The following is a 24,293-nucleotide window of genomic DNA, read 5'->3' on the forward strand; positions in this document are numbered from 1 at the left end:
AGTATTATGTCTCCTGTATTACGCGCAATGTTATTTTTTTTTACTTTACCTTTGCGCCCGTGTCGTTGCCATCACCGTGTATTTCAGATGGGATCACAGCTTCATTTACTTGGCATTGCATTGCGCATCATTGTATTACCTGTGAATGCCTGTAGCTTTTTTATATATATATACATTTGATACATAAGACTGTGTTAAAACTTCATGTAGCCCACCCCATTGAAATGTTTTTGTTTTGTTTTTTGTTTGGCTGTATCAAAATATCAAATTAAAAAGAAATGCTGATTACCTATTTTTGTGTTTGCATTTTGTGCAGTTTATTCTCCACGTGACATCACTGAAACTTGTTTTCTGTGCTTCTGTCAGAGTGGGACCTCCGGGCTGCTCTATCAGCTCCCAACAGGCCTGTCCTGCACTGATAGTGACGATAGCATGCGTGCGTGTGCAGCGCGTAGAGGTCCTTTCCAGGAAGGCAAGCTTACCTCCCACTTCATACAATGTATGAGCAGAAGTGTGTTGGTGTTCACTCACCAGCCCCAGGTCTTCAACACTGACTATACAGGCAGGAGGGAAAAAAAAGAAAACCCGTTGCAATCTATTTTCTGCATATTTACATATTTCTAAACAGTCATCCCTGCCCACAGAGAGCAGAGGGGTTGTCCCTGCTTTGTTTTGGATTTTAAAGAAGAGGTGAAGACGAAACCTGCACTTGTTTTTTTTTTTTATCAGAGTCAGATGAGGAAAGAAGTGAGTGATGAAAAGAGATACAGGGCAGAAGTGACAACACTGACGCAGGACAGCAACAGGAAGTACATGTGAAACTTAAAAGGCTACGGGACCTCACACGGCAACAGAAACGGGGCAAGGATGAGTCAAACTTCAATCGAGCTTCAGGTAAGTTCTCAAACTGTTCAAATTAGGTTTATGTGCTAATAACGCTGCTTAGTAATAAGTTGTTATGTAACTTTTGGAATGCCGTGTCTGCAATTTAAACAAAAGCTTAAGGTGAAAATTCTGAAAAAAACACCGGATGAGCGCCGTGACAGCAGAAAACTTGTCATCAAGAGCAATTAAACAATTACAATTAAAGTATTGCTTTACATCACAAACAAATCTCATTTTAAAGTTAATATGTTTGTACCAGAAAATTAGGGAAGTGAAACAAAAAGTACAGTTTCATGCACAAAAGCAAGGTTGAGATTAAATGAATAGCTTGTTTGGAAAGTATCAGAGGTTAAGAACAACCAACTGGGTGCAGTCACTTCCCTGAAGAGAGCATAAACCCCACGTGTGATTTTTGTCTCTTAACGTTACCTACTGACAAAAAAAAAGGTCCCTGTCTTTTAAATAGTATTTAAACCATTGGCTATAGGTATAAACAGAGACTAATTCTCTTAGCCACTCTGCAGAAAGGGAAAGACAACAAATATTTAGGGCAGATGGGGTTGATCCCAATAGGTCACAAAAATGATCACAGAAAGACAGCTACTTGCTTAAACCTTTAACTGGAACTGTGTGCTTTGACATTTCAGTCAGTGCAAGGAATGTGCAGAGTGGAATAGGAGTAATTTACACAACAACAAAAAAATACAAAAACAATAACAAAACAAATTCTCTTTCAATTAAGGTCACTTAGTTTGTAGTGCTCTACCTAATTAATTAGCTCACTTGCATATTTAGTTTTAATCTAACTCTCAAGGATTTGCAGTATAGTTTAAATTTGTTGCAGAAAGCATTAACGATGGGAGGGAATTTTAGAAATTTAGATTTATGTATGTGATGTTTCGCCATAATCAGAACTGAATTCACCAGAAGGCTGTTCCTTTCATTGTCAAGTAGAATGCCGCATATAAAACATCCGTCTGAGATAAACGGTTCAGGGAAACACGTTTTTGATCCAGTTATTCTTGCAGTTCATTTCAGAATTTAAGAGAAAATTCAGATTCGGAAAATATGGGATTTGAGGTTTTTATATTAGTATGAATGGAAACATTAGCTCATCGTAACACTAGGAGATTTTACATAAAAATTCAGTGGAGTGGAAAGACGAGGCGTCCTCCAAGTTGACAGCGGTGGGATATCATCAGTACACAGCCTGAAGATTTATAAAAGTTATGAAAATGCATTACTGTATTTAACGTGTTGCCAAATTTATCTTTTTTGCAAACCCATGATGTCATTTAGGCACAGCGTTTATATTTGAGAACACTGAAGAAAAATGACCCTTGACTCAGGACAAAACACCTAAAAGTCCAATTTAAATATAGATCTGTGCTGAATTGCCATCTTAGAACAGAACAGAAATATCCTTTGTTTTCACTCAGTGGGGAAATTTAGGTAGTATTAATGAGTAGTTTCAACACTTTCTCTTTACTTGAGAATAGATAACCTGTTCAGCCTTTATAGATCAGCATTAGAGTTGGAAATACACTTCAGAAATGGCAACAAGACAACATTTTATGAAAAAATACTGGACGAAGGAACCACTGATACCAAATTTACCACTTCAAAATACATTTTGTCAAATTATGACTCCTTGGAAGTAAAACATAGAAAATGTATTTGTTTGTTTACAGGCCTTGTGGATCAGAAAACAAAAGTGCAACTCCAAAAGTTCACAGGGTCTTACAAATGTATTCAAACTCAAATTTTGTTCAAATTATGACACATTAAACTATTGTAAATGTAAATGGACTGAATCTAAATAGTGCTTTTCTTGTAAGTTCCCAATTTCTTACAAAAAGGAAGTTAAGATAAGATAAGATAAGATAAGATAGTCTTTATTGATCTCACAATGGAGAAATTCACTCGTCACATCGGCTCATACAAGAAGGTGCAGAGTAGGGAAGGTGCATTCAGTTATATACAGTGAATCTTCATATATACAATGGATCAGAAAGAATACCAAAAAAATACAAAAAAGGAAATAGGAATGGGCATATGATGTCTCATTTACATTCTTAGTGGTCTATATATATATATATATATATATATATATATATATATATATATATATATATATATAAACATATCTATATACTTAAATATATACATATATCTATGCGCCTACTTACATACGCACCTACGCGTATGTACGTGCATATACATTGTATACATTTGTACATACATACATACATGTGGGCTGACTTATGTTCAGGTGGTGATAGCAGCAGAAGTCACTACATCAGGATTATTGCACGGGTTGTAGTACAGTGTATTAAATAGATTATTGCACCTTGGTTATTGCACATTAATTATTACAGTTATGGTCACAGTTGCAGTTACAGTGCAGCATTGTAAAATCTGATAGCAGCAGGAATAAATGACCTGCGGTAGCGCTCCTTTTTACAGACAGGATGTCTAAGTCTTGCACTGAAGGAGCTGCTCAGCTCCTCTACAGTCTGGTGCAGGGGGTGGAAGGTGTTGTCCATGATGGATGTGAACTTGGACAACACCTTCCTCTCAGCTGTTGAAACATGATTCTCCTTTTTTTTAAAAAAAATAGAAATCTTATGAATATGGTTTACAATTGTATTTATTCCTCCTCAGTTATTATTGTACAGAATCTCCTTTTGCTCCAATTACCTTTGGTAAAGTCTGTACCATCATTTTCACACCTAGAGATCTAACCGATCTTTGTTTGCATAATGGATCAGGTTTATCCACATGGATGGAAATACGTTTTCTAGTCTTGCCACTCATTCTAAATCAGATTTAAGTGTCAAATTTGACTGGACCAATCTAACATAAAATGCTTTGATTCTTTGCAGCTCTGGCTGTGTGTTAAAGGGTTGTTGTTCTGCTGAAAGGTGAACAACACCTCCCCAGTCTCAAGTCTTTTACAGCCTCTAGTTAAAGTTCTCATCTAGCAACTTTTGAATGAGTCTCTACACAAACATCACAAAAATGGCTGATTTACCTCTCAGGATGCCCTTATGCTCTGCAGAAGACCAGTGAGCAGCTTTTCATTTTTATTCTGGTCTGTTGGAGCTTGGGCTCTCAAAAACCCAGTTGGCCCAGTTGACCCCTGCAGTAGCAGGTGTTTCTTCCAGGATGTTCCTGTATTTAGCTTCATCCTTCTTCTCATTAACGCTAGTTACAAGTTCCTGCACTGCATTATGCTGCCACCTCCGTGTATTGCAGTGAGGATGGTGTATCCAGTCACATGCAGTGTAAGCTTCATCAACACATGGTATTGTCCGCATGACCCAAACAGTTAAAGTTTGGTCTCATCTCACCAGAACCATTTCTTTCACGTGTGAGCTCTTTTCCCAGCAAACCGGGCTCATTCTTTCATTAGAACCGGATTTGTAGAGTATATAACTTTAAAAGTTACCGTGGACCGCATGGCTGCTTCTCTGATTAATACGGTCCTTCCCCTGTATGCCAGTTTGAGTGGACAGCCACATATTGGAAGGTTCTTGTTTTTTTAAGCGTTTTTTTTTTTTTTTCAGATTTTAACTGGTTGAAAAAATATCTGTTTTATTTATTTTATGCATTTTTTATTGCAGGTTGTTCTGTTGCATAGGGGGAAAAAAACCAGGGCTACATAGAAGCGTGAATCTGTATATCTGTATATGGAAATGTTGTTTTCTACCTTCCTAATCCAGCCTCAGCAATCGGACCACTCAAAGTCACATCCAGAACCCGAGAGCCGGCTTCAGCCTCCATCCCAGCTGCTGCTGGCAGAACCGCCTCACAATCCCCACCAGATCCAGGTCCAGCACCAGAACCCACTGCAGCCAGGGCAACAGCAGCGGTTAACCACAGAGCGCCGAGAAGAGACGCCGTGGGTAACATACCACAGACTGTTTGGTCTTCTACTGGGAATTTTCATGGGCACTGCAATTCTGGGACTGGTCTACTACATTCACCACAGTCTGCACACGGGGAGCAGAAACAATGCAGGGCATGGTAGGCCTCCAGAAACACCCGCTAACTCATCAACCAGCAAAAAAAAAGACAAATGAAAAGGGTTTACCAATTTCTCTAACGCTCCTCTAATTCCTTCTACACAGTAATCCCGTGCGTTTCTTCGGCCTGTCAGTGGGCGGCTTCGCGTCTGTCCACGTCCGCTGACCCCTTCACGCAGCCCTGTGAGTACTTCGTGTCCACGTGTGGCTCCAAACGACACTCCGTGAACAGAGGAGGGAGACAAAGAAGTCAAGGTATAGCGCTTCCTTCGCCCAGCCTGATGGATGGGTCGGGGGAAGCGAAGAGGCAAAATAAAAGAGAACTAAGAAGACTGACGGAAGACGCAAATCTGAGCCGACAAAGTGTGCTGCTGCAATATCTGAGGGGGATTTTAGGTAAGAAACGGTCTGAAGCTTTTTGTAACCTTAATATGTTTGCTTTTTTCATCTGATTATCTAACCCCATCAAGGGTGCACTCCATTCTTCTCTGTAACACACCAAAAGCTAATTCCATCGCGTTTTGGTATATGCATCACCAAAGTCATCCCCAGAAGCGTCTCTTTGGGGCACCAGAGGTTCAGTCCCAGCTCTGGACGTTGAGGAGGAAGAGGCTCCGGTGGACTGGCCGAGGGCTGCAGAGTCCAGTGAGGAATCTTGGAAAATTGATGTGGAGGACACAAAGGGTAGCTGGGAGGTTCTGGAGGACAGCCACAGTATGTCAGGGAAAGAGGCCTGATCAAAGCATGGACAAGCAAACTCAGCAGCTTGCTTCACCTCAATGGGTGAGATTGGCGTTCTCCACCTCTTCAGAGAATTCGGGAACAGTCCTCATCCTCAGCCCATCCAAAAAATTTATGAGTTTGAAGAAGCAAGTCATCCTCGCCAGCGGTCTGAAGACAGTGAAGATTAAATCTACCCTGATGGACGTTCTGAAGAAACACTGACTGGAGACTATGGAGACACCAGGGGGTGTAGGAGATGAAGTTTTGGGCCCAGTGCTCCGGAGAGGTAGATGGTGATGACTGTTCTAACAAACGCTACTCTGAGGGAAACAAACAGATGGAGACGAGACAGGAATAGAGACTCTTAATACACATAATGCAAGAATAAGTCAGGAGAAGGTGATGATTGAGATAATGCAGGTGACGGTGGAGAGGACAATGATTTTAGATTATGGAACCCTTGAAGCCAGAAACAAAGCTGGGAGTTATGACGCTGGAGACAGCATTGGAGACCAGGAGACGTACGCCTCTGTCGCCATTCATGATACCGATGGCATTTGAGAAAAGGTGCAGACTCCGGGGACGAAGAACTGGAAGGCGACGAAGATGCTGTTTGTGAAAAGGGTACCGCAAGTAGTGCTGGAGGTGAAGAAAGTGCTGCAGGTGAGTTTGGGCTGATGTCTGAAAGGTGCCAAGCTGGGGGATGTGGGGAGGACCATGGAGGAGATATGAAGATGGATGTGGATGCTGGGGCTGGAACCATGGAGACGAGCCAAGATGCATTCTGTCCCCAGAGAGGGGACCAAGGTTCCTGATAACCCAGAGTAAGACGGGTTACTTTCTGCGTCCTGGCAAAGATATTTAGACAATGTGATCTTTACCTCTGCAGAGTCCAGGTGGCCAGATCCATCTGGCACGTTTCATGGAGCAGGACCCAAGAACAGACACGAGGCAAGCAGAATCATATGAAGAGTGGTTTAAGGAAACTTTCCAAAACTGGAGGCGCCACAAAAACAAAAATGGACATTGGTTTGGAGTTAAATCTATAAGTGAAATGCTGTGGGGTAGCAAGGAAAGCTGCTTCAATTGAAGAGTGGCAATTTGTCTTTAAAAGTGACGTGCAAATGTTGGAAATTATGCAAAACTCACCCAGATACTTTCATACCACAACAAAACAAAATTATGTGATCTAATATACAATATACTGCCTAAGGAATTGGGTCATTTCTCCAAATCTCTGTTCAGGTGTTTCAATCATTTCCATGGACACATGTATATGAAAACATGCACCTTGACAAACAGAGCATTTCTACAAACCTTTCTGAATTTTTGGGTCACTCTCATGAGCTCACTGAATATCAGATGATCACAAGAACTATGGTGCAAAATTTCACAATATCAGAGATATACTTAATACAGCACATTTATGCCTTCTATTGTGGAAAATGATTTCTTCTCAAAAAAATCTTTTCGACATCAAGACTTTTTTCTTGCAAATATGTGAAATTAATCTAAAAAATGTTGGTGGAAATTTGCTTCTTAGTGGCCAAAACTTTATTTTCTTTTATCTACAGTGACTGTAACAGAATTGTATCTTATTTATATGTATTTTTTTTTTTTTTTTGGAAATTACAAGAATTAAGTCATAATATTAGGTTTACAAGAATAAAGAACATTATGACAATGTAGACATACGTGAGAATAAAGTCATAATATTATGAGAATAAAGTTATACAGTTGACCTGACACTAATAACAATTTGATGCTGATTTGCTTTCCTTAATTGTGAAAAGGACACAAATGTATAACTTTATGATTTTATGTCTCATAATATAATAAGCCTTCCCAGAAGAGTTGAAGCTGTTGTAGCTACAACGTGTTGGCCAACATCAGATTGAAGCCTTCTGGATGTCATTAAAGTTCATGTGTGTGTTTTTTGCAAAATGTTGTATATTAACCTGGTTGGTCGTGACTTTAAAGCAGGGGTGTCAAACATACGGCCCGCGGGCCGGTTCCGAACAATTTAGTCTGGCCCAGTGGCTAAATGCATTATCATTTTTCAACAATTTTTTTTTTTCAGTGTCTTGTCTGGCAATGTGGCAATAAGAATTGTTGTCTTAATGCCAAAAAGAGCTCATCAGATTTGACTTTCACAAGTGGAGCAGTACTGCTTTTGCCATAGTGCTCCGCTTGATTTATGAATGTGAATAGTTTTATTATGATTCATGCGGGGAATATCTCAAATGATATGGACACTACAATGGGAAAGTAGGAAAGCAAAGAAAGAACAAGAAGAAAAAAAGAGAAGGTGAAAGAAAGAGGAGATAAAAGGAAGAGAATGATAAAACAATTATTGAAAAAAACATGTACTTCGTTTAACTGAAAATCTACAGTTCCTATATTGTCCACGAGGGGCGCTGTGTTTTAATTAGCAGATGGTAGCACTGAGCTTCAGATGTGGAAAATTGATTTTAAATCATTTCTTTATTTTTATGTTTGATGTATTTTGTCATGTAGGACAGTGTTTTCAAGTTCCAAAAAATGTAAATAAATGTTTTTCAACATTGTATAATCACTGTGATCAGTTCTTATGCATAATGCCCAAGTAAATGTTTAACTGAGTAAAAGTATTGTTGAAATTGCGCATAGTTTTCTTAAAAACGCTGAGGTTATTCATAACATATTGTGTAAAAGTGAAATTCATTTAATATGAAAATCAACAACAAGTCCACTTTTATTAGTTCTATTTAATCTTGCAATAAGTTAACTCGTGTGGCCCTCTTGAGATCAGATTAAGCTGAATGCGGCCCCTAAACCTAAATGAGTTTGACACCCCTGCTTTAAAGGATGTGTGGTGAGTTGACCAGGCTTGGAGCATCTCCTCCTCAGTATCATCCCTACTGCCAAACATGATCGTTGCAGCTTTCATATGAGAAGTTTATTTCGTTATATAGAAATAGTAAGATAATCAGTGTGTGATTGAGCAGGGGTAAAGATCTACATTCCTTTAAAATGCTGTTTGAAATCTTGTTTATGTCTCTGTCAGAGACCAACAACAGTTCAGACAGCTCGGCTGTTAAGAAGACTAAAGACTTCTACCGCTCCTGCTTAGACACCAGATCTTTAGAGGCTGCCGGAGCAGAGCCCTTCCTCAGTCTCATCCAGAAGGTAGGAACACGATGTGCCTTATATCAGGTTCTTAGATTAGCTTACTGATGGGCTGTTGGGTGACCGAGTCCCCTTTTAAGTAGTAAACCACTAAAAAAACAGGACAGAAATGTCAAATCAGTGCATTGTTCAAAGTTTTGGTTCAAATCTTTTATATGAAAAAAATGCAAATTTTATCTCACAAGATAATTTACAACACGGGACAACTGAGCTCTGTCAATGTAGTCATAAGACTACGTTTCTGGTCCTTTTTCTTGCTTTTTTTTTTTTTTTCTTCAAATTTCTCATTGTTCTCATTGTTTATTGCCATGTCTTGTCTTTATACAGTTGGGAGGCTGGGCGGTGTCCGGGGAGTGGAATAAGACCGATTTCAACTACACCCTGGGCTTGCTAATGAGAGAATATGGGACGTTTCCATTCTTCAACCTCTATGTAGGCAAAGACCCAAACGAGGCTGCCAGCAAGAGGACCAAGAGATACATTCAGGCCAGTGTCTTTTTCATCCTGGTAGTCAAACTTAAACGTTTCGGCAAAAAAAATTTTTTTTAAAAATTGCAATAAATTTTAAACTTCACTGGGATCAAACAAAGATCCTTAAACTCCATCCTCCTCTTATCAACAGATCGATCAGCCAGATCTTTTGATCCCAATTGAGTGGAACAACGAAACGCAGAAGTCCAGAGCCAAAACTGAGGTCAGCCGTCTATCTTAGCAGATATTTTCCAGCTCAAACTCAATGTGTCTGAGCTAACAGAGTACCTTTGGATGCAGACTCTACGGCCCTTCCTCGCATCGTGCCAGAGCTACCTGGATTTCCTGGGGTCACCGCCGTCCATGAGCATGCTCCATGTTGGCACGTTCATCTCTCTGTCCTCAGAGCTGGCTGTGGCCGCTTCGCCTGTGCAGTACCGCCTGTTGAAAGGACAGCTCTACCAGCGAATGACCATAAAAGAGCTACAGGTACAAGTCTGGCCTGCGCCATCCCAGTGCTTCAAGGTTTCAAACATCCAATCAATCTGTTATGTATTATTACGGCCCTTTAAAAGGGGGTCCAGGAGGCACAGAGTGTAACGCAACATGTCTAAAATAAAATCTGGCAACAAGAAATTTGTAATTGCTGAATGAAACCCAGATCAATGTAAAAGTTAAGGGTGTGGAAGATGACTTAAACAGAAAGGAAGAGGTAAACTTCAGGGTTTCCAAAGCCAAAAGAATAAACAAAAATATAAAAACGGCTCTTATCTAATCTAACGACACGAAAATGTGGAGCCTAAACTCCCTGGCTGACCACAAAACAGGATTAAAAAGGAGCTAAACAGAAAATGGCTGAGAACCCCTACCAAACTTCCCATCTAAAACAAGATTTCTTAAAACAGTTCACCAGAACAAGAAGATCCCCCCACAGATTTACTTTCAGACACTCAGTACACAGGATTAATCTTAGACCACCAAATCACAGACGCCCAAGGGGAAAGGGCGTGGTGCTGGATGACTGATGAGGAGGAAATGACTTCAGTTAAGGTCTGACAGCAGATCTGCAAACAAGCAGCAGGAGATGAGAAAGAAAGAAACTCCTGGAGGTCAGTGGACGTAACATACAGACAGTCCACGATCAGGGTTAGATTAGCTACTATTTGAAATTAGGAGACTTTATTTTGAAAAGCTTTTGTGAATTTCTAAATTAGCTAAATTAAAATAAACATAAAAGATGTCCTGACCCACAGGCATTCAAAAAGGCTACATTTAAGTCCAACACATGATATGATTTAGAACCAGGATACCGTCTGCATGGGATGAAACATTTTCACCCATCCGTCCATCCATCCATCCATCCATCCATCCATCCATCCATCCATCCATCCATCCATCCATCCATCCATCCGTCCGTCCGTCCATCCATCCATCCATCCATCCATCCATCCATCCATCCATCCATCCATCCATCCATCCATCCGTTGTCTTCTTCTTATCAGAGTTTGCGTCAAAGGGCAACAGCTCCAGGAGGGAACCCCAGACATCTCTCTCCCTAACAGCATCCTCCTCATTCAGGAGACCCAAGGCGTTCCCAGGCCAGACGGGATATGTAGTCACTCCAGCTGGTTTTGGGTCTTCCTCGGCTCTCTTCCCAGTGAGACGTGCCCAGAAAACTTCAGAAGGGAGGTGTCCGTGGGGGCATCCTGATCTGATACCATAACAACTTCCACTGGCTCCTTGGAAGACGAACCCCTAGCCCTCTGGAGGAAGGCCTGTTTTGGCCGCTTGGGTCTGGGATCTCATTCTTTCACTCATGATCCAGACCTCTTGACCGTAGGTGAGGGTCCGAACGTAGACGGGCCGGTAAATTGAGAGCTTTGCTTTTTAGCTTTTTTGTTATATGCATGCAAGGATTTGGTAGCCCACCCAGAATGCCAAACACCCAGACTTCCAGTACTCCTGCAGCACCCCCCAAATATCTTGGGGTACACAGTCGTAGGCCTTCTCGAGATCTACAATACACACATAAGCCAGGGAAGCATATTCCCAAGACCCCCTCACCAAATCGACGAAGGTAACGATCAAATCCACCAGTCCAAGTGTTTATGACTAATCTAAAGAGACGTTGAAGATATTTTGATATTTTTCTGATTGTTAGATAGCTTTGAGTGTTTGCCTTGTGCATCAATAGGATACTGATTGCTGCTCTTCAGAAATAGGAAAGACGAGACAACATGCCATTCAAGTAAGACAGCGGTGTTAATATCTGTAAGTCAGGAAATGGCTACTATCTCCTAACATATTTGTTAAAAAAAAAAAAAAAGACTACAGCAAAGATTGGGGTCACAATTAGACGCTACATACCATGTCGTCATTTTTGGAGGTATGCCATGAAAAAGTTTTTTAGGGCAACCTTCAAACAGGAATGTGGAGCTTTCCGTGTCCTCCTGGGACCAGAATGATGGGCTTGGATCAGATGCCACTGATTTGGAGCTCCACCTGTGTGTGGCACAAAGCAAAGGGAACATGGGAAATTACCGTGAAGTTCGGTGGGGGATCTGTCATGCTAAGGGTCTTTCAGTGTGAACTTATGCATCTGTTGTAAAGGATCAACTTTTACTTTAAGGTTTTTAAAAAACACTGTTACCATTGACACTAAGTTTTATGAAAGCTGCTGTACAGTTTGCAAATTTTCTCCTGGAAATTTTACCTTTTTTTTTAAAACTCTCCCACAGAGCCAGGCCCCTGCTATTGACTGGCTGGGCTGTCTGCAGGCTGCTTTCCATCCAATGTCCCTCACTGAAGATGATCATGTCCTCCTACATAACCTACCTTACATTATTAAAATGTCCCACATCATCAATAAATGGTTGTACAAGCCTGTGATGAGCAACAGGTAATATTAAGTTACCAGAACAGGATCTTAACGTCTCAGTGTACGTGTTCTTTTTAATCCTTTCTTGTCATTTGGTTTGAAAAAAGCGGCACTCTTCACACGTACATGGTCCTGAATCTGCTTCACACCCTGATGCCCGCCATGGATTCCAGATTTTCCGAAACGGCAAAGAATTTGTCTTTGGCACTGGGAAACATTGAGGAGGTCAGTCGGCATGGCTGGAATTAAAAACAAAAGCGGACGTTTGACTGGATTTATTCAACGCCGTGTCTGTGCTTTTCACCAGGAAGTCCCTCGCTGGAAACACTGTGTACTGGAGATCGAAAGAGGATTTGACTCAGTTCTCACGCATCTTCTCAGCGAGAGGACGGCGCGTCGAGAGGTGAAACGACACAATGACGCATGATGAATTGATGAAATTATTTAAAATCGGCATCTAATGGCTTGTTTCCACCCCATAAACAGACAGAAGAAATTATTGAAAGCGTCTTTTTTTCCTTCATATCCAAAATAACGACGCTCAGGTGGAAAGACCACGAGTCTTTTCAGCGTTTCATCGACAAGGTAAAAAGGAAATCCAATCAAACAATGGTCTGCAGGTCACAGTTTAACACTTATTAGCGCTTTTCTTTCTCCAGGTTTACTCATCACCTCCGAGGCTATGGTCTTCAGAGGAGATTTCCAGTGAAGATGATCTTGATCTATTATTTTCTGAGGTATACAAATATCATTTTAGTAACCAAAATTATTTATCATTTGTTTCTAGGTAACCGACTGTTTTTGTCATGTGTAAAATTTTCTTGTCAGATATTTTTCCTGCGTTCCTTGAGGTTTTTGACAGTATTTTCTTCAGACTTTGGCTTCCATTGTTATGTGGCGCTACGTAGCTTTCCAATTGTTGCATGGATTTATAATCAACCCCTTTAGTCTGACTCCTCTAAATAAAATCTAATGCAACAAACTGTCTTCAGAAAGCACCTGATAAGTTACCAGAATCCACCTCAGTGTTAGACAATCTCAGTATAAATGCATCTGTCCTGTGAAGGCTTCAGAGGTTGTTGGAGCACAAACATCATCTTGCAGACCTACCAGGACACGACTATCCACCTGAGCTAACAGTCCAGGCAAGGAGAATAATCAGAAAAGCCGTCAGGAGTCCCATCGTAACTTTGGAGGAGCTGCAGAGATTGACAGTATAATATATTGTGAATGCATTGTTATCACTATGTCACTGTGCAAAGTATACATATCATAAAGAACTGCCTGGATGTCAGTAAATGTAAGCTAATAATTTAAGTACCATACATTTATACATGGTACTTCAATTAAATGAACAGTTTAAAAACACATAAGATCTCAACTGGATAAAATATCAGGCTAGATATCTAAATATAGATTTGGTAATGTGTTGGGAACATAAGGACGCCACATCAATTCAATCTCCTCCTGACCAGGGCGTCTCTGAAGTCTTACAATGGGTCAAAGGATTTATTATCGATGCCTGATGGCAGTCAGGGTGCCATCATTTATCCTATTCAGGTCTGTGCGTCCCTCCGTGGAGCTGCACCCCCAGATTAACACTGGTCCACCAAACCGATCATGCTGAACAAGCTTGTCCAGACCTTTTCACGTCTGTCACATGAGCTCAGAGTGAACCTGCTCTCATCTGTGACAAAACATGGGTTCCTGTGCTTTCTGCAAAATGCCAGGCAAGCTCCACTGTGCCGGGCAGTGAGCACAGGGCCTACTAGAGGACGTTGGGCCCTGAGTTTTCCTCTGTGAAGTTTGTTTCTTATGGTTTTGCCAGAGACATTCATGCCAGTGTCCCACTAGAAGTCACTTTGTAGGGCTCTGGCTGTCCTCATCCTGTTCCTCCCTGCACAAAGGAGCAGAGACCAGTCCTGCTTATGGGTTAAGGACCTCCGGCAGCTCTGTCCCACTCTCCTAGAGTAACCGCTTGTCTCCTGGAATCCCCTCCATGCTCTTGAGACTGTGCTGGGTTTACACAGCCAACCTTCTGGCAATGGCACCTATTTATATGCTGAAAAAAGAAAGAAAATGATTGCTCAAGTGCAGGGTCAATGACACGTACGTAATTTACTGCTGACAGATAAAGCTCATAACCCCTGACCCAACGACGTCTGTAATTTCAGGTGACAGTCAGCTCCCGTGGCTTCTTCCCCAACTACCTTCAGCTACTATCCCTGTGGCAGAAGAGACGCAGTAAACTCCTGGCTGCGCAGACCGAGGTCGCCGACACGTAAGTTTGTCCTCCGTGATGTCGAGCTGATAAATTGTGGATAAGGTCTTAAGTCCTCCGATAACCCCGTCACGTTTCTTTCAGTCTGTCTGTCGCGCCTTCTCTAGTGACTAACGGGCTTCTCTTTCCGATGGGAATGTTCATCCCCCCTCTTTTCCATCCCACCTATCCAAAGTAAGCCATGTTCAAGTAAGAACATGAAAGTATTATTGACTTATTCAACCACAACAACTCGCGTCTTTTCTTGTGAACAGGGCCATGAATTATGGTGCTGTGGGTTTCCTCGTTGCCAAGGATATCTTTCATCTATTTCTCTCTGAGAGTAAGAAAACGTTGCATATCTGCTTTGACTTGTGTTTTTTTACGTCATGTTTAAAATTTCGTCTTGAAATGCGCTGCATTATGTGTTCACTTACTGCCCAAATACTATATCAGCGTAATATTTGCAGCTCTAAAACTTACTGTCTAGTGCGGGAAATAAAATTTTGACACGTCAAAGAACTATTTGAATGACCCAGGGGATAAATATTGAACATCTTTACAGACATTTGTTCCATCCTTTGTAAAAAAAAAAAAAAAAGCCTCTTTTTTTTTAGGTAATAGCAGCTTCAAAGCGTTTCCTGTGTGGAGAAACCAATCACATGTGTTGGTCATGTGTGGTTCTTATATTTTCTTCAACACAAACTCAGAACTTAAAGGCCCCAAGCCATCTTTGAATTGTGATCACTAGTTCTTTTCAAAAAATATTAAAACATATCCAAGCCAGGTGATTGACTGGGCCATTCTAGTAGCTTTATTTATTTATTTATACAATTTATTTCTGAAAGTAGTTGAGAGTTTCCTTGACTGTGTTTCCCAAAAATCCAGTCTTCAGTTAATCTTTAGATTCCTAACAAGAAGGTTTCTGAAGAAGTATCCATTCATCCTTCCTTTAATTACGTGGAATCTGCCTGAACCATGTTCTGAAAAAAAAAAAACATGTTCCTGCCCCCATATTTCCCTATTGGTGCCGTGATTTTGGGGTGATGTGCAGTGCTATTCACCCTCTGAACACGGTGGGCAGAATGCATCGATGCTTTTTCTTCAGCAGTAGAGTCTCGTGCAGCTAGTGTTATCAGAGGCCATTGACCCTGAGTGCATTACTTAATGTGTAATACTCCAATGGGCCTGATTTATGGAGAAATTATCTCTTTCAAGCAACAATGTTGCCCACCGTAAAATTACTGAGGTCAAGGAATTAACTAAAATTACTAAAAAAGCTTAGATTGTTTTGAGCTTTCTGGGGCAGGACAGTTTTCTAAACACTGACAGATTCCACTTGATAACAAATTGTGGGAGACTGATTTGCTATAATTTCTTGACATGAGGAGTGTTTTTGACATACTATCTGAATTTCCTCTTAGAAGCGCCATTAAAAATACATTTACAGAGATCAGCCTTGATGTGTTCCATACCCAATTTTCCTCATTGATTCCGTTTTATCTTTATTAAATCATGATGCCTGTACCCGTTTTGTTGTAGTTTACTCTCACAACGAGACGATGCATGCTGTGGGGGACTGTGTGTGGGCTCATTACCTCAACGCAACGGAAAACGGAGGAAGAGTTGGAGCATCCTGGCTCACTTCAGAGCAGCAGCAAGAACTGTGGCTGCAGTATTCTGCGCTGCAGGTGGCGCTCCAGGTAAGGAAACATACTAAAACTACCCGAGCTTTGATGGGAAAGACTGAAACGTCTGTCCGTTTACAGTATTCGCCCTTCTCTTCCCCCAGGCCTATCACCACAGTCTAAGCCAGAATCCTGTGGACACCTCTGTTTCAGGGTTGCATCACAATCAGCTCTTTTTTAGATCTTTCTCTCAGGTAACTTTATTAGTCTCCCTCTTGCCGACACCCCACTACACTGATGTGTGTTTATTGGTTTAAATCAGGGGTGTCAAACCCATTTTGGTTTAGGGGCCGCATACAACTTAATCTGATCTCAAGAGGGCCACACGCGTAAACTCATTGCAAGATTAAATAGAACTAATAAAAGTGGACTTGTTGTTAATTTTTATATTGAATGAATTTCACTTTTACACAATATATTATGAATAACCTCAGCGTTTTTTAGAAAAGTATGTGCAATTTCAACAATACTTTTACTCAGTTAAACATTTACTTGTGCATTATGCATAAGAACTGATCACAGTGATTATACAATGTTGAAAAACATTTATTCACATTTTTTGGAACTTAAAAACACTGTCCTGCATGACAAAATACATCAAACAGATAAAAATTAAGAAATTATTTAAAATCAATTTTCCACATCTGAAGCTCAGTGCTACCATCTGCTGATTAAAACACAGCGCCCCTCGTGGACAATATAGGAACTGCAGATTTTCAATTAAACGAAGTACATGTTTTTTTCAATAATTGTTTTATCATTCTCTTCCTTTTATCTCTTCTCTTTCTTTCACCTTTTCTTTTTTCTTTTTGTTCTTCCTTTCCTCTCCTACTTTCCCATTGTAGTGTTCATATCATTTCAGATATTCTCCGCATGAATATAATAAAACTATTCACATTCATAAATCAAGCGGAGCACTATGGCAAAAGCAGTACTGCTCCACTTGTGAAAGTCAAATCTGATGAGCTCTTTTTGGCATTAAGACAACAATTCTTATTGCCACAATGCTAGACAGGACACTGAAAAAAATAAAATTTGACTAATGATAATGCATCTAGCCACCGGGCCGGACTAAATTGTTTAGTGGGCCGGAACCAGCCCTCGGGCCGTATGTTTGACACCCCTGGTTTAAATGAAGGCGATGGATGAATGAATGAAAAAGCGAGTTTGAAAAATCAAGCACCATAACCAGAGCTGAACAAGAGAGCCAGATAAAAGAAGTCTTCCTAACTTTACTGACAGTTCTTGTATTTTTCAACCCCTCTAATTGTGTAATGATTTATTCTTCTGCAGGTCAGCTGTGACATCGACCCATACAGTGAATCCATGCCTTTGGACCCCTCCTTCCTGATTCCAGTCTTTTGTGCACAGCCTGATCTGTGTCCAGCAAACCCGCAGTGCTCAGTTGAAGCCCAGCAGAGCCAAACACGGACATGCTTACCACAGCCTCTAACCATAAGCTAGACAACGTGCTGGGTCCAGGGATGTTCACATCACACTGGTGATTTATATTAGCTCTGGTTGTTGTTCTAATTCAATGCAAATTGCATTACTTGCACAAGTTGTTTAAGATTGGTTGAAATTATTTTTTTATCCTTATTATTTATATTCAGCGGTGTAAGTTTTAACAAAGGAAGTATAAGCTAACTGTTTAATGTAAACTGTCTTCTGTAAATTATATCAGCCTCAAAAAAAGAATTTGTTCATTGCATTTTATCCAGACCCATAAACGACACGGACTGTGACATCGTTTTACTTCTTTGGGCCTCTAACACAATTAAATGTCTCACTGTTAAGGCTGATAAAGGGGGATTATTTGCAGAGATTTACAAGCAACAAGAGTTTTGTCACACCACAAAGCACGTTCGCTCTAATAAATAAAAATGGACTCTGGGCAGCTTTATCTGTTCAGATTAGACAGGTATTGTCCACAAAACTCTGCCAGACAGAATATGTGGTTCAGACATTATATGTGAAACAAGGAAAAGGACACATTAATACGAAGGCACAGAATGTTAACAAAGGTGCAGCAAATTTACAAGTTAAAGGTTGAAGGAAGAGTCCTGAATAGGCAGGTGGTGAAAAACCCTCGATTGACTGCAAAAGACCTGCAGAAAGACTTGGTAGCAGCAGAGGACTCACATAATAAAAGCTGGAGGGCTCCATGACTGACCTCTGAGTCTTACACCACCTCTGACCCAAAAGCACAAGAAAAGTCAACTCCAATTTGCTCTCAACTATCTAAAGAGGTTTTGGGATTCTGTTCTGCTGAGAACAGAATCAAAACAGGAACTTTTTAGGGTTGTATGGCTCAGCACTGTGTCCTCCTGAGCTTGGAAGTATGGAGCACACACTGAAGATAAACACCGTGTCTGAAGCAGGATGGCGATGGTTGGTGATGATGTGTGGCGGTTTTGCTTTGGAAGTGGAAACCTGCACCGAGAGGAGAGCCGGATGGATTCGGTCAAACATCAGAAAATTGGATCGGGTCATAACAGCAAAATGTGCCTCAATAAGATCTCAGGATGTCATGAAGTGGTTGAATAACTGTGAGACTGCAAAAGCTTCAAAAGCTGCATTTTCATGTTTAATTTGGAGACACCTTCAATACGTTTGGCTATTTTAATTGATTCTTATTCGATTTGCTTATTGCAAAAAGCTACAAGCTTGTACAGTTCGCTGAAAAATCCAGTTTGTGCTGGACGTTGAAAAAAAAAAAAAGATGCCACAGGAGTTGTGATATCACATTAAGTTCATCATAATTTGGCAAACAATAAATGGTTTATAAACCTTTAAAAACTGGTTCTGGCAAATCTTAATCGAGTTTCGTTGAAGCTGTTCTGAAGTTGCCATGGAAACAGTTTTTAAAACAAGCATCCAAGAACGTTGTTTTTCAAAATGCAACTAACCGCAATGTTGGGAAAAAAAACAAAACAAATCTAGTCGCTACCATCCAGGAGCTCCAGTACTTTGGATTTCTCTCCGGGTTGTGATAATCTGAAAGGCTTTATAAGATGAGGAGAAAAAACAGGGCGAAAGCAGCCTCACAGGAAGCTGTGGAGAAGAAAGATTTCACCTATTCAAAGAAAAAAGGGAGCGCACCTCCGGGTGGAGTGAACCAGCAGGATAATCTCTCCAGAAACCCCGCTGGAAGAGGCCTTGGAAAAGCCGGAGCCAAACGTCTGGGCCGGCTGCTCAAACGGGTCATCCAGCCTCAGGAGGAGCCGGCGGGAAAAGCAAACGCTTCAGTGCCAAGTGAGTAAAAATCTTTGGGAAGCTACGGGTGAACCGTTGGAGCTTTGACTCGTCTACCTGTAGAGTTAAAATCTGCATGTTTAGTAGGTCCTGACAACCACATTTTAAACTGCACAGAAGTGAAATTTTCACAATTTTTAAACTTGACTTTAACTTTATCATTTCTTTATTATCCCTCGACTTTATTATGATTCCTAAATTATTGATATTTTACTTAAACTATAATTTTGTTCATTTTAATCAATTAAACCGATGCTTTCTATCCAATTTTTTTCAAATAATACGGCAGTTTTAGTTCTTGGCACCAAACATTTATGGAAAAGTGCTTTCAAAAGATTACATTCTGGGGCTTTTAATTAAAAATAAATTCCATTCCTTTAGGCTTGTGGGTTGTTGTTTTTTTTTTCACTGTGAAAATTCAAAATTGCACCTGAGGTCTGGTAATTTGTCATGCATCAATTCTTCAAGGCTGAAGTTGATGTGTTGTAAAATCTCCAAAATTCACAGCAAAGTAAAAAGCCAGTAAACATAAAAGTGGAGAACAAAGACAAAGCGACAGCGTAAAGGGATCTTGCCCTTCTGAGTTTTGAAAAACAAAGTCGAATGTCTTCTTGGAAGCAGCATTCACTGCGGTGAGCTGGATGATGGCCTTTTATGTTGGCATCGCTGCTCGACAATCAGACACCCCTGGGTTTGAATGGAGGCCGCGGCATCTCTGTGAAGGTGATGGATTCTCATCCCACCTTCTGTTGCTGCAAAACACTGCTGCATAGCTTCTACATATTGCAGAGAAAACAGCACATTGCTCCTATTCTATCCTCACGGTAGTGGTTGCCTGTCCACTTTAGAGTTAATTTTAAAACCCTCATTTGTTTGTTCTCTACTTCTCTGATACTGGACCAGCGTCACCCTGCTCGGTCCCTCAGATCAGCTGAGCAGCTGTTGCTGGATGTGCCAGGGACATGGCTGAAGTGCAGGGTAGATCGGGGGGGTTTTTTTTGCTGCTGTGGCTCCCAAATTAGGGAACGGTTTGCTGCTGCAGATTGGAAAAGCCTCGTCACTAGACAGTTTTAAATCTGCTTCTACGACCCAACTCTTCTCCATGGCCTTCGACCCAGTAGGAGTTGTTAGATGTTTTTCTGGTATATGTCGTATTTTCTTTTGCTACTTTTTCGGGCCAATTTCATCCCTTTTAAATTCTGATGTTTTATTCATTCATTTTAAATCACACCTTCTGTTTTTAACACGCTTTACAGGACTGTCTCAGAAAATTAGAATATTGTGATAAAGTTCTTTATTTTCTGTAGTGCAATTAAAAAACATGAAATGTCATACATTCTGGATTCATTACAAATCAACTGAAATATCGCAAGCCTTTTATTGTTTTAATATAGCTGATTATGGCGCACAGCTGAAGAAAACTCAAAAATCCTATCTCAAAATATTAGAATATTTCCTCAGACCATGTAAAAAATAAATAAATTATAACAGCAAAACAAAATCAAACATTTGAAAATGTCCATTAATGCACTCAGTACTTGGTTGGGAATCCTTTTGCACAGATTACTGCATCAATGCGGCGTGGCATGGAGGCAATCAGCCTGTGGCATTGCTGAGGTGTTATGGATGCCCAGGATGCTTCAATAGCGGCCTTTAGCTCATTTGCATTGTTGGCTCTGGTGTCTTTCAGCTTCTTCTTCACAATACCCCACAAATTCTCTATGGGGTTCAGGTCAGGGGAATTGGCAGGCCAATCAAGGACAGTAATGCCATGGTCAGTACACCAGTTACTGTGAGAATCTTATGTCGTCTCTTAACCACTACCATACTTGTGATTTAGTTTACTGAACCAAGCTGAGTGTTTTTCAAGGCTCAGGAAACCCTGCAGTGTTTTGAGTTAATTAGACGATTCAAGTGATTAGTTGAATAGCCTACTAGTATACTTTTTCACGATATTCTAATATTTTGAGATAGGATATTTGGGTTTCTTAAGCTGTAAGCCATAATCAGCGATATTAAAACAATAAAAGGCTTGCGATATTTCAATTGATTTGTAATGAATCCAGAATGTATGACATTTCATGTTTTTTAATTGCATTACAGAAAATAAAGAACTTTATCACAATATTCTAATTTTCTGAGACAGTCCTGTATAAATAAGGTTGGCTTGGCATATTAGATTAATTGTTCCATCCTTAAATGGATGGCATGATCTTAGCCAAAGGGAGAATTTAAGCAGGGGATTAAAACTGCCCAGTGCATTGGTGATGCTACTGTATTTATTACATTGCTAATACCAGGTTGGAAATTTAGAACTTCTTAAATGATTTGTTGTTTAATGATCAGTTGGTACTAAGGGACCCAATATGTGCTGAGAAAATCTCCCCCACACCGTTATACCACCACCAGACTGTTGATACAATAATAAAATTATGTTGGTCATAATAAAAAATTATGACCATTTTAATGTCCTAGCTGAAACAGAGACTCATCAAACCAGGCAATGTTATTCTAACGTTTAGCCTGTGTGAGTTATAGCCTCAGTTTCCTGTTCTTAGCTAACAGCGGTGGTATCTGGTGTGGTTTCCTGCTGCTGTAGTCCATCTGTTTCAAGCCTCAACATATATATATACTTTCAGAAATGGTATTCTGCACACCTTAGCTTGAAACAAGCGGCTATTCAAGCTACTGTTCCCGTTCTATCATTTTGAACCAGGCTGCCCATTCTACTTTGAGATCAACAGGGCATTTTGAAGAGAAAATCTCAGAAGGTTAACAGTTTCAGCCCTTTTATAAATTGTCATACACCAAAGTCTCCTTGGTACCTCGTTTCAGCCTTTTGGTTATGATCAATAATCCCACAAGCATAGGTGAGAGCCAGGACATAGGCTGGCTTTTTGGCTTTTTTTCTTCACAAAGACGGACCAGAGCAAAGTCTGCATCACTGCAGACGATGCCCCAGTCTGTCGGTCCACTTCCTGTTTCATCACACTATCGCGTAGAATACTACGACGGGATGCTTGAACTAGTCCACCTCAGTGAGAACCTGACCCTCAACTTGGAGGGAGCAGTCCATCTTTTTCTGGGGTTGGTTTTTGCGTCAAGTGGAGAAGTTCCAGTATCACGCTGTCTTAAAACACCTCAGCATTGATCTTGGCTTTTGTGAGCAGGACTGCATCGGTCACCTGTCAACCTTCTCGTGTTTCAGAGACCCCCGTTCGTCTTTTCAAGCATCAGATTGAAACAAAGGCCAACAAAGCTCCCAAGGCGGAGCCCTCGAAGCAGCAGGTCTCTCAGCTCATCCTCAGCGTGGTCTCCGAGTGCAAACACAGAGGTGGCATCTCCATGGCCGAGCTCAAGCAGACGCTGGCTGCCCAGGGCTACGACGTGGCAAAGAACAACCGGCGGGTTAAGGTGGTGACGGAGCGGCTGGTCAAAGACGAGACCCTGGAGCGAACTACGAGAAACACCTCCTTCAGACTCAGCAATAAGGTAAAACCTCAATCTGGTCCTTTCACGTTATACGTTCATTTACTGCATGCAGAATACATTGTTTACATGTACTGGTGTTGGCTTAAAAACTGAATAAGGGTTTTGTCGAAGATATTATAACAGAGGTGTCAAACTCATTTCTATATTGGGCCACTTTGGTATCATCAAGTCATTAAAAGGGCCGGTTGCACCTGTATAGATGATACTATTGACTTCATAATTTCATTCTAGTTCGCATAAAAATTTAAATAATTTCACAATAACATAAAATTAGCACCCCTAGACCCTGTTTAATACAGTGTTTCTGCAAAAAAAGTGGATATTAAGGTGAGTTACACTTTAAACTGATTATACTGCATCACTTTTTCTCTTTTTGGACATTTCTTGGTGGTTTTAACATGTTGTGGTAAAACTGATATCTAGTGGCAGGATGCTGTTACTACACAGTTAAAAGAATCAACATTCACCACAGGAGGATCAGTTTTAGTCGTTTTATACTACTTAAAAAGGATATATGCCTCTACTTTATGACATGATATGCTTTTTTTCGGCTCTTGAGGGGTTTTAGTCGTTTTATACTATTTAAAAAGGATATATGCCTCTACTTTATGACATGATATGCTTTTTTCTGGCTCTTGAGGGCCGAATAAATTGCCTTGACGGGCCGGATTCGGCCCGTGGGCCTTGAGTTTGACACGTGTGTATTATAACATCAGATTTTTATCTCTTGTAAAACAGAAAGCAATGGAAGTGAAGGCAGTAAAGACGAGCCCAGCAGCGTCCCCGGAGCCGCCAAGGGAGGTGAGGGCAGCCAGCAAATCACCCGAAGGAGCAGCAGAGTCCCAGAAAAAAGAAAAAAAGATGCCCAAAGCAAGAGGCAAAATGCAAAAGCTGAAAGCAAATACCAGCAGAGCGGCAGGGAAGGTCCAGAAAAAAAGACGACAGGCAACGAAACCCGGAGGAAAATCCCCAAAACCAACCAGAAAGAAACCTCAGCTCGCGAAGAGCCGCACCACGCAGGGTAAAAAGCCACCGGCGAAGGCTAGAAGTAGACAGAGGAATCAGCCGAAGCAGGTCACATCTTCCCGCAAGAGACAACCACAAAGAGGGAGACTACCCAAGACAAGGGTGCAGGCGCAGCGCCGTCGGAATACCAAAACCCGCAAGCGCTAAGCCTGGCAATAAAAATTAAACATTTTTAGCAATGTCAAATGGTTTATCATTCTTTCATTCATTTACTTCAGTCCCTCGTAAGATCTTCAATAACTATTGATGTCAAGTATTAGAGCAACCTCTTTGTTTTGGATTGTAACAGAAAAGGGAAACACTTTTTCCTAATAACATTTTATTTCAAATTGTGTGCGGCCTGTTGTGATATAACAAAGACGTTTTTTTTTTTTTAATGGGACAATGTTAGATACAAAAATAACCATAAAGGCCCAAAC

The 24,293-nt window shown here is 40.8% G+C and overlaps 2 protein-coding genes across 2 annotated transcripts; both read left to right on the forward strand.

The window, feature by feature from the left end:
• The first annotated feature begins 479 nt into the window (after nt 1-479).
• Nucleotides 480-17,998, forward strand: kel (Kell metallo-endopeptidase (Kell blood group)). The gene is made up of 18 exons (XM_036135122.1): nt 480-894; nt 4,611-4,914; nt 5,019-5,309; nt 8,683-8,804; nt 9,132-9,290; nt 9,427-9,498; nt 9,576-9,764; nt 12,014-12,174; nt 12,261-12,378; nt 12,461-12,556; nt 12,640-12,738; nt 12,813-12,890; nt 14,328-14,434; nt 14,519-14,608; nt 14,689-14,756; nt 15,956-16,116; nt 16,206-16,295; nt 17,395-17,998. Exons 1-18 carry the CDS (start codon nt 868-870, stop codon nt 17,563-17,565), a joined length of 2,403 nt encoding a protein of 800 aa, XP_035991015.1. The 5' UTR covers nt 480-867; the 3' UTR covers nt 17,566-17,998.
• Nucleotides 17,999-19,013: 1,015 nt separating this feature from the next.
• On the forward strand, nt 19,014-24,050 carry LOC105934938 (histone H1). The gene is made up of 3 exons (XM_036135126.1): nt 19,014-19,356; nt 22,565-22,848; nt 23,587-24,050. The coding sequence occupies exons 1-3, from the start codon at nt 19,116-19,118 to the stop codon at nt 24,019-24,021; spliced, it is 960 nt and encodes a 319-aa protein (XP_035991019.1). The 5' UTR covers nt 19,014-19,115; the 3' UTR covers nt 24,022-24,050.
• The last annotated feature ends 243 nt before the right edge of the window (nt 24,051-24,293 follow it).

This window comes from Fundulus heteroclitus, chromosome 3, assembly GCF_011125445.2.
Source record: "Fundulus heteroclitus isolate FHET01 chromosome 3, MU-UCD_Fhet_4.1, whole genome shotgun sequence".
NCBI classification, from domain to species: Eukaryota; Metazoa; Chordata; class Actinopteri; order Cyprinodontiformes; family Fundulidae; genus Fundulus; species Fundulus heteroclitus.